Raw genomic sequence first — 11,477 nt, 5'->3', positions numbered from 1 at the left:
ATAGTTCTAGAATTCTTTTCTGTGTTTTAAGCTTAATCAAGTAAAGGAAATATTTATCGTTTTCAGTAAGTTTTAAATTTTTCTTTAATTTCGTTGTTTTATGCTAGTATACTAAGTAAACTATTTTACTGAATAGAATCTGAGATACTAAACAGGTGTTGACCAACTTTTCAATTTCTATGCGTAATTAAGTAAAGAACACATTTTGTTTTATAAAATCTGACTCCACTGAAACAAAAAGCCACTTGTAATTATTTTTTGAAAACATTTTCTGTCTGTTTTTATCCTTAATTGTATTAGTAGTATGTGTAATACTGTAGTATAAGTAGTAGTAGTATTATATTAATAAAGGACTTATCTATCTTATCTATATCGCAGTATTAGTAGTAATGCTGCAGCATTACTGCTTTATGAATTGGTATTACAGTATTAGTAGTGGTCCTGCAGTATTAATACATTACTAATAATAGGATTACAGCTTTGCAGTGTCAGTACTGGCTCTGCAGTATTACTGCAGTACAGTTAATAGTATGGAGGACTACTCGGTGTTGTCCAGTTGCGCCCTCTGAACGCTCAGTGCGCATGCTCCGCTCTGGACTTTAGGGTGGGAGTTAGCAGTTAGCACTGTGAGCTAACAGCCGGAGTGTGTAATGGCGGCCTCGGTCTTGCTGGGGTCTGCGGACAACAGCGGACTCAACTTCCCGGTCGGAGGCGGCGGGGCCGGGAATGTTTTAGTCGGGAACACTAACGGACTGGGACCGGCGGGCCCGGCGCCCTGGAACCGCTCTCTGGACCGGGCGCTGGATGAAGCCTCGGCCACCGGGTGCCTCAACCTCAGCGGCAGGAAGCTGAAGGAGTTTCCCCGGAGCGCCGCCAACCACGACCTGACGGACACCACCAGGGCCGGTGAGTGAGCCGCACAGCCAGGCAGCGGACACACGGAGCCAGGCTGGTCTCTGTCGGGCCGCATAAAGTAACTTAAATGCAGTTATTATGGACTTTACAGCAGGGAAAGTTAAAATCCAACTTTAAGGCTCTGGATAGAACGGGATGGGAAACCGTCAGGGCCGGTGTTATGACAAACATCGCACCCCTCTTAAACGGTACCCTGTCGTGATTCCGCTGCTCATATTTATGTTAATACGGGGACTTACTGTGAACCAACATCACTATAAAACACCAGCACAGTAATATATTCGTACTCAGTGACTTTTATAGTGACTTTTTAGACGCATGTGGATTTAAATAAAAGTTAAAAGATGATCCGCGCAGTAGCAGGAGCCCCAAGTAACGTTTGCTAACTTTAGCTCGTTAGCAGCGTTTAGCGCGATTAAATTAAACTGTTAACACGTTCAGAACCGTCTGGGTGTTTAATCCGCGTCTTAGATGTGATTCTCAGGCGTGAAGTTGAGGTAAAGAGACGCCGGTTGGAGGCGGAGGGACGCCGTGTTATGGGGTTACAGAATGTGTCAGTACACCTGTGAGATTTGTTGGTGGGACAGACGGCTGAGCGGCTAGCTAGCAGGCTAACAGTAAGGTAAACACAGTCAGACTCAGCCGGTTTAGCTCGTTAGCTGCCCAGTCGGACCGGAGCGGAACCGCCCCGGTTCGGGACCGTCGGGCCGTTGAGAGCAGCCTCACCCCGTGTCTGTGACGTCAGCTGCACAGGTGAAAAGCCAGCGCACACCTGCCTGGCTTTGTTTTGATTCTAACGTCTGATTAGTGAATGAGACGCTGCTGCTCCGCCCCCCGACCAGACGCTGTCGCGCCGCCGGGGAGAACAAAACAAACGAATCAATCAGCAGCTGTTTAATGATCGATTAACGGTTTATAGTTAATTTAATGCAAAATTTGAGGGTTCCAGGTTCTCAGATTTAACGATTGTCTGCTTAATCTTAAATTATAAATAAAATAAATTGAATATTCTTGTCTTTTGGATAATTGTACACTTTGTACTGGAGGACAGAACTTCTGCTGACATTTTTCTATTGATCTGTCTGTTATTTTCTACATTAATCAATTCGTTTTCTGGTCTTTAAATGTCCACAAATGGTGAGAAATGCCGATCAGTGTTTCCCATAGCTGAAGATGACAACGGTGTTGTTTTGTCTCCAACCCAAAGATATTTAGTCTACTGTCCTGGAGGAGGCAAGAAACCAGATAAACATTCACAGTAAAGAAGCTGCAATCAGAGAATTTAGTCTTTTTAATCTTTAAAAATACTAAAATTATCAAAATAGCTTCATAGATCTTAACATTTCTTCACTTCTCTTGATAGATGTTTTTATTCTTTAAAGGAAAAGAAAACATTACTTGGGGAAATATCAGCAGCTGAAGAACTACAACACCCATAATCCTCAGCTGCTGCTCTATTGACTGAACTTGGGGGTGTACTGTGCAGACAGATTAGTGGTTTAGTGAGGTCTGTTGTGAGATTTCAGTGTCACAGATGTAGCTCACTTTTAACCTGCTCGATCGCCATGGTTACTGATGCTGCTCTTCTGTTTAGAGTTTTGAGTTTAAACCACCCATAAAAAGTGTCTAACTTTCAGAAATGCTTCTCTGTGAGTGATGCAGACTCTCAGCTGTGAGAAAACGTTTATTCTGCTGATGTGTTGAACTAAATGTCGGTAATCGCACCAAACGAAGCCGTACAGCTACAACAAATAACCGTATATGTTGGTTTGCATTTTGTTGATCAGGCAGAAAATGCATAAATATGTTTCTGTTTTTATGCTGCAGGGATTGCAGCTAGTCTGTTGGTATTTACCACAGACAATATTTAATCATGAACACTAATTTACCTTTTGATTTTAGTGTTTTGCGTGTTGTTTTCATTATGGGACAGTGTCAGACCTGTCATGTTTAAATCTTTCAAGTTTAAAGTTACAGAGCGACTGTCTCCTTAGCAACAAGTGGTAGAATAAATATATTAATGCGTAATTAACATTGCATTATTTGCAGTAGCAGCTTTTTTATTGCCGTAGTATTTTCTTCTGTTCTTTAAAAGTTCTCAAACCGTTCCTCAGACTGAAGTTGGCGACACATGATTGGTCCATTCTGTGCAGAAGAAGAGTCACATGACACCTCAGAGCCTGATAAAGAGCATCTGAGTTAACAAAGAGAGTTGATAACCTCCATCTGATACGCGTTATCTGTGATTTTTAGGTTTTGTTGAGCCGCTTTACACAAAGTCCGGCTGTGTTGAACTCTGATCCTGAACTCATTAAACTGCTGAGTGATTAATCAGCTTTCATCGGAGAACGTTTGTGTCAAAACGATGTAAACAGACAAACAAACGTGCGTCTGTCTGTCCTCCCACTTCCTGGTGTTGACGGCTGGGCGACTGTACAGCAGGAAGTAGATGTTACCGTGGTGATTTGTACTTCCTGGCCTGCAGTCCAGGTGCTGCTGCTCACAGCTGCTCCGATAAATATAGAAATCCTGAATGTGAAGCTGGAGCTAAATGTTATCATGAAACTACGGGATGTGTTGGAGTACTGGGAGGAAAGCTGTGGTCAGTGGGCCGTATCTGGTCCTCTAAAAGAGCTTTTACTTTGATGTTTTGCATTAAAACTTAAGTTATAAACACGATTTTCTTCCTACAACGGTATTTTTTAGAAGCAGATCTGTGTTCACTGGGGCTGAGACTAATCGATCAGCTGTTTGTTTTGGTTGAAGACAGTGAAAATGTCTGTTTTAATTTACCGCAGCCCGAGGCGTCTTTACAAGGTTCAGTTTAGCGTCACATGACAGGAAAGACAAGAAAAGCAGCAAATCATCACATCTGAGAAGCAGAAACTGGGAAATGTTGGATGAAAAATAATAAAAACTAGATATTAGTTTATGGGTTAAAGATGTTCCAGTCAGTGTTTTCAGGTGTGATCCTGATTATTAACCCTCCTAATGTCCTCATTTACGGGCACCAAAAAATATAGCTTCCTTGTCTAAAAAAAATTCAGCAAAAAATTCCCCAAATTTCAGAAAATTTGCAAAACCTTCAGGAAGAAAATTCCAATAATTCCTTAAAAGTTTCTCTTAAAAGTTTTATTTCAAAAAAATCCCCCAAATTTGGCAAGAAAATTCTTGTAAATATTTTCAAAAAAATGGGTAAAAATCATCCAAAAAATCCTAAAAATATCTAAAGTGATTCCATATATATCAGTAAAACTTCTAATATTTTCTTTAAGAACATTCACAAAAAAATCAACCAAAATCCAGCGAAATTCGCTGGATTTTGGTTGATTTTTTTTGTGAACGTTCTAAAGAAACATTTTTAACTTTTCTTTTTTTCACCAAAAAAATATTCAAAAATTTCCCAAAAATGTTTAAAATGTGGACATCAGAAGTTTCACTGTGAAAATATATATTTTTTTCCCCACATTTTCAAACTTTAAAACGGGTCAATTTTGACCCGCAGGACGACACGAGGGTTAATTAGTCTGATCCTGTGCTGACATTTAAGTACATCAGTCTGATCTTTTAGCATTAAAAGCTGCAACAAGTAGTCAGATTATTGATCAATAATAATCAATATTAACAGTCTGCTGGCACAGATGTTTGGTGCAGGTATAATAATGACAATCTCACAGGATGTACAAACGTTGATTAATTTAAAAACTAACTTTCAGACCAGTTAGAGTTAAAGTTAGAGCTTGTCAGAGCACAAATCTCAAACTAAACTTCATTGTTTTTCATTAAAACTGAACCTCAAACAAAGTTAGGTCTAAAGTTACATAATTTGTTTAACAATTTATTGTAAAAACAGCACAAAAATGATAATTTAATTTTAAAAATCTGGGATTGAGTTTTCTTTTTTCACTTGTGTACTTAGATTGTCCCAAATGCCACGTATGATTTCATTTAACGTAAGAGTATGTTACATTTTGGTCACCTTCAACGGTTTCTCCTTAATAGAGCTTTACTAGACGTTAATTATTATCTTTATTGACTTATTGAAGCCTGTACTGCCTATAGATTCCTGTTTTGTTGGCATCTTTCCTCTACTTTGATGCACAGGTGTTATTTCAGAATAAACTTTTAACTTTTAACAGGAACAAACACTCAATAACAGGATAACTACTGAATTTAACAATGGATTATATGTATGAAGGAGAAAAACACAGACTTGTAATCATATATTAAGGCTGCAGGAAGTTCCGTTACATCATAATTTAATTCTGAAACATAATTAGAGGAATCTGACATTAGTTTGCATCAAATATAAAAGACACAAAATTATTTTAGGACATTTTAAACTGTAAACTGAGACCTGTTACTCTGACAGCAGTTTATGTGCTCTGCAGCGTAAATAAAGAGGATTAATTCATTCATTCAGCCCATAAACTGGGGTTTTCCTGCTCAGAATAGACCTTTAAAGGATGTGATCAGTCCACAGTGAGTCTGTGTCGCCTTATCTGACAGAAATCTGCATTTTTCTCTTACTTCTGACCATTTTATGAGCAAAAATGTTTTGACTAAATGAAACCCCAACTAGCACAACTGACAAAAACTTTCAATGCTATTTGTATTCTGAGTTTTTATCTATTTGGCGTTGCTAGTTTTCCTTTCGTCTTGGCTTGACAGAAATTCCCCTCAGTAGGAAAAAGCCCTGTAAACGTGGAAAATGCAGCATTTAATTCTTGTTAATGACGATGTTTCCTTTCTGTGCAATCAGTGCAAGTCATCACTAGTTATTTTGCTGATATTTAACACTGAGGGAGACTCTGCTCTATACAGATTTATGAGTTGTTCTGTGATAAAAAATTTTAAAGTCCTGCTTTAGATTCAACATGTGATGCAGTTTTAGCACATGAGACACAATAAAAAGTGTGACATGTATGACGTAGATCTTAATTTGCAGCTATTTCAATGTGCTACTACCATTGGCTAAATGTTATCTGAATGTGTAAAAGAAAACAGTTTTATTAGAGTCCAAAAATGAATATAATGTGTCTGATTTATAGTATAATGTTGTGATGTTTGGCCGGCAGCTGATGCTTGTGGAAAGTTCTTTGTGTTCACCAGATAACAGACTGAAGCGTTTTTATTTATGGAGCTGCTTTATCTCAGCTGAAGATGGTTTGGTTGGTCACCAGTTTGTCCTGTAGAGGACAGTAAGATATTCAGAGACATGAATCACCTGCACAGTTTAAATCAGGAGTGTCAAACTCATCTTAGTTCAGGTTCCACATTCGTCCTAATTTGATCTCCAGTGACCAGTAAAATCACAGCATAATAACCTATAAATAACCATAGCTCCACATTCTTACTTTGTTTTAGTGCAAAAAATACATTCTGAAAATGTTCATATTTAAGGAATTATCTTTTTGCAAAACATTATGAACAACCTGAAGTTTCTTATGAAAAATAAGTGAAATTTCAGCAATATTATGCCTCCGTTTATCATTTACACATTACAACTTACACCCAAAACATTTAGTCACAAGTATCTGGAACTTATGATATTGTATTTTACTGTATGATCAAAATGACAACAGTCACATAAAAAAATTACAAAAAACAAGACAAAATATTACAAAAGTGAGACAAAAAAGAGAAACAAAACAGCAAAAGTGAGAAATAAAATGACAAGAAGTGAGACAAACAACATTAAACAAAACAAAAAAGAGACAAAAAATTTGATAAAAAGTTGTAAGGTGACAAAAAACACACAAAAACAAGACAAAAATGAGACAAAAAATGACAATAAAAGAAACAAAACAACACAAGCAAGACAAAAATAGACAAAAACGGCACACAAAACAATAAATAAAGCAAAACACAAAATGAAAAAAATAAGACAAAAAACACAAGCGAGACAAAAAAGAAACACAAAATGACAAAAACGAGAAACAAATTATGAAAGTCAGAAAAAAACAAAAACAAGACAAAATATTACAAAAATGAGACAAAAAATGACAAAAATGAGAAACAAAGCAAGAAAAGCAAGAAACAAAATGACAAAAAATTACACAAACTACATGAAACAAAGCAAAAAAGAGACAAAAAAATAAGAAGCTCAAAAAAATAGACAAAAACAAGACAAAAAATTAGACAAATGACACAAGCAAGACAAAAAACCCCAAAACAACACAAACAATGAATAAAGTAACACACAAAATGACAAAAATAAGACAAAAAACACAAGCGAGACAAAAAGGAAACACAAAACAACAAAAACGAGAAACAAAAAAGCATGAGACACAACAAAAGTCAGACAAAAACAGACAAAAAAACAAGACAAAATATTACAAAAATGAGACACAAAATGACAAATGAACAATCTAGTATTTTACTTTATGATCATAACTTGTCATGGTCTAGAAATTATTTTATATTTATAGTTTTACTAATTTACAATCTGCAGTTAATGTCTGCTCTGGAATTTTTACTTTTTACAAAGTTAGGCCGGATTGGGCTCTCTGGAGGACCACTTTTGGCCCATGGGCTTCATGTTTGACACCCCTGGTTTAAAGCTTCACCTTCATATTAACTCAGGCTGCTACTAATGATTTTTTAAATGACTCTGTTGGCTGTTTTCTAGGTTGATTGAACAGTTTTTGGACTATAAAGTGTCAGAAAATGAAGAAAAATGTTAATTTGGTTTCAAAAACACCAAGATGATCAACTTCAGCTTTATTGTCATTCAGCAATGTACGTAGTACACAGTTAAACGAAATGATGTTTCTCACATCCATTTCACAGTGCAGAAATGAGAGTAATACTATAAAAAAAGTTAAGAATAAATATAAGGTAAAAATAAATATAAGACAATTTAAAAGACTTAAAGTAGATAAAAAAATGATGAATGATGTTTAATTTACCATCATCCCGAGGAAAGAAACTAGAAAATATTCCCATTTTAGAAGCTGCAATTACAGAAATTTGACTTATTTTAAATAAAAAATGAAAATATTTGGCAAATGATTTAATATTTGACAACTCATCAGTTATATCTGCTCACTAACATTAAGCCTTAAGAGCTCAAAGCTTTCAAATAAGGAGATAAATCAGACTTTTTTTTCATATTTTATTTTACTCATTTCTCCCATCAGTGAGGTTAAATAGAACTGATTATCTGACGTCATGTCGGAGGTTCAAGTTGTCGAACTTCACAGTTAAGACCAATGTTTTGGTGCCATTTCCTCTTTTGGTTTGTGACTCAGTGTCACTACTGGCATTAAAATAAACACTAGAAGCTACACAGTGGGTTGTTTATTATCCTCTGTTATGTAAAGTAAAGCATCAGAATTGTCTGTTCTGGGAAACTTGGAAGCAAACATTCTCAATCAGCCTCTGAGTGTCATCTAGTGGAGGTTTATTGTGAAAGTAGATAAAACTCGAACATTTATGATTGAATTCTGAGCGTGCTAATGCAGCTAGTGTCTGTTTTATGTCCTGCTAAGACATCGCAAATATTATAAATATATAAAATGTGATTAAATGCTTCATCTGTTTTCAAAAACAAATCTCTGAGCTTTTATTTTGATAGTCCAGTATGCTGCAAAACATCCTGTCGACGTCCTATGACTTCCTGGGGGCTTTTATTTTGAATAAATGACAACTTCAACAATGATTTGAGACGTTTATCCATTTTGAAAACCAATTCAACTCTGAGTTCTGAGAGTTAAATTAACATCCAGCTGTTGTTTGATCACCTAAAGGAGGATCTTTACGTCCCTGATGATCTGAAAACATCTGGAGTCCAAACTAAATAAACTAAAGCTTAGTTTGCAGGATTAAAGGGGAACTTCACCAAAAAAAATCTGACAGCACAGTAGCACCAGTCTGCTGGATTTTCTCTCAGAGTTTTGAGGCAGCTGGTTTTCTTCCTAATCTTCTTTTTTCAGCTTCTTCCTGGACAGAAGTATTTAATAAATCTAACTTGAACTTTCTATCTCTCTGTGTGTTTTCAGATTTGTCTCGTAATCGGCTGTCGGAGCTTCCTCTGGAGGTTTGTCTCTTCGTGTCTCTGGAGAGTCTGAATCTTTACCAGAACTGTCTGAGGTCTCTGCCGGACGGACTGCTGAACCTGCAGGCCCTGACCTACCTGAACCTCAGGTAACACACTTAGATATTGTCTATTCTGACCTGACTCAGCAGACGAGTTGTCTCCATGTTGGTCTGTGATCTAAATCTGACCTTCTCCCAACTACAATGAATACCAGAAGATCAGAGAGAATCCTCAGAACTGATGCTGGCATGAACTGCTGCTCTGTTGGTGTCACTTTCAGTTGCACGTTAGGGGGATAACGGCACACAAAAATCACTGTACTTACTTTGGTTTTAAGGTCACAGTTTGGTTTTCCATACAGCAAAAACAAGAACTAATGCAGCAATCTGCTAATAAAGTTAAATTTACAAAAGTAAATCAAAATAAATATTCTTTCCAATAAACAAAACATATATAGCTGCATTAAGGTGCTGAATTTGGAATATTAGCTGTTCTAAAACTGTGCTGTTTTTGTATTGGGCAACAGATGTATTAGTTAAGTTGTGGACAGCTGTAGCTTGTGTATGTTTGTGTAAACACCTGTGCCGTTTGTTGTGGACGGATTTGAAGAATGTTGATTTATAACTTTTGTTAGAGCCAGATGTTTTTTTCCGTCTTTGCTGGAGTTATCTGAGAAACTGTGGTGTTTCCAAACAGCAGAATTTAGAGATAGCGGAGGCTCTTCAGGCTCTGTTTTGTCTGAGTTTGTCAGAACTACGAGGCTGTACATGATCCGAACTCACAGAGTGTAGTTCTTCTGAAGTTGTTTTCTATCTAAAAAAAATAAAAATTCAGAGCATCATCTAGAGGCTAATCATACACTGTCGTCAAATGTTTGGCATCACAAATGTCCTTATTTTTGAAAGGAAAGCAGTTTTTTTCAGTGGAGATAACATTAAATGAATGATAAATGCAGTGTAGACATTGTTAATGTGGTAAATGACTATTCTAGCTGGAAACAGCTGATTTTTAATGGAATATCTCCATAGAGGTACAGAGGAACATTTCCAGCAACCATCACTCCTGTGTTCTAATGCTACATTGTGTTAGCTAATGGTGTTGAAAGGTTAATTGATGATTAGAAAACCCATGTGCAGTTATGTTAGCACATGAATGAAAGTGAGTTTTCATGGAAAACATGAAATTGTCAGAATCAGCTTTAATGGCCAAATATGTACACAGCATACAAGGAATTTGGTTTCGGCTGTTGATGTCACCCTCAGAATATGGAAGTGAATAAAAAAAACTTAAGAAACTATAGAAAGAGGAACAGGGAGGGAATACAATAGCTGTAATAAAATTAAATATTACTCAATATATACAGAAATGTACGGCTATAAAGGAATATATAAAGACAGTAATGCAAATGATACTTGCATGATGCAGTGAGCAAGAAGTTGGAAAAATATTCGGAGAACAGTCTCTGATGTTAAGCAGCTCCTCTTTGCTATAAGTTGTTGGACACAAGTGACCAAATGCAGAGAAAATAAACAAAAACAAACAAAGTCCTGGGGAGCGCAGTGCCGAGGCTGCTATCTTGTCAGATTTATCTGAAACTTGGTCACTTTATCTACATGGGCTGTTTTCTGTGGGGCATTTTAAACTTCAGTCACCGTCAATCACATTTATCTAACTATAAGACGTCAAAATTATGATTAAGAATTGTACAGTTTTATTGTCATATGTCCACTACCGTTCAAAAGTTTGGGGTCACTCAGACAATTCCATATTTTCCATGAAAACCCCCACTTTTATCCATGTGCTAACATAACTGCACAAGGGTTTTCTAATCATCAATTAGCCTTTCAACACCATTAGCTAACACAATGTAGCATTAGAACACAGGAGTGATGGTTGCTGGAAATGTTCCTCTGTACCTCTATGGAGATATTCCATTAAAAATCAGCTGTTTCCAGCTAGAATAGTCATTTACCACATTAACAATGTCTACACTGGATTTATCAATCATTTAATATTATCTTCATTGGAAAAAAGACTTTTCTTTCAAAAATAAGGACATTTCTAAGTGACCCCAAACTTTGAACGGTAGTGCATATGAATTAAAGTTGCTCAATATTAGTTAAAGTTGCTCTGTGTTAGTTAAAGTTGCTCGAAAGGAGTTAAAGCTGCTTTTCTTTCAAAAATAATAACATTTGTATGTGACCTCAAACTTTTGAACAGTAGCGTATAAGCACCAAATCATGTGACGTCCTTAAAATACATGACTGTCCTGTGTTTGGTGTAGGTGATTTTATTTAAACATCTGTATGTCACCTGATTAAGAGCTGCTCAGCTGTTTTTACAAAAATCACATTCACCAGATGTTTGGTGTTGACCACAACGTCCTGTTCAGTGATGTCTCTTCAAAGATCTAAATACAGATTAGCCACTGTTCCAGACTGACTGAAGCTCCTGCCATCTGTGCCCCAACAGTGAACCCACTTTCAGGAATCTTTTCCTCTTGATTCAAAATAGGAATGTT

General features: G+C 36.6%; 1 protein-coding gene across 3 annotated transcripts in view; it reads left to right on the top strand.

The window, feature by feature from the left end:
* The first annotated feature begins 610 nt into the window (after positions 1 to 610).
* Positions 611 to 11,477, top strand: part of lrch3 (leucine-rich repeats and calponin homology (CH) domain containing 3) — a 34,598-nt gene continuing 23,731 nt past the window's right edge. For 2 of the 3 annotated variants that reach the window (XM_035951668.2, XM_035951669.2), the window contains exons 1-2: positions 611 to 906; positions 8,919 to 9,063. In XM_035951668.2, coding sequence (XP_035807561.2) covers positions 651 to 906; positions 8,919 to 9,063 — 401 coding nt within the window. In that variant the 5' untranslated portion in view covers positions 611 to 650. The remainder of the gene's footprint in view (positions 907 to 8,918; positions 9,064 to 11,477) is intronic. The other variant, XM_023277782.3, reaches the window with a different exon arrangement.

This window comes from Amphiprion ocellaris, chromosome 7, assembly GCF_022539595.1.
Source record: "Amphiprion ocellaris isolate individual 3 ecotype Okinawa chromosome 7, ASM2253959v1, whole genome shotgun sequence".
Taxonomy (NCBI): domain Eukaryota; kingdom Metazoa; phylum Chordata; class Actinopteri; family Pomacentridae; genus Amphiprion; species Amphiprion ocellaris.
The sequence above is the reverse complement of the archived record's forward strand: the minus strand, read 5'-3'. Positions and strand labels throughout refer to the sequence as shown.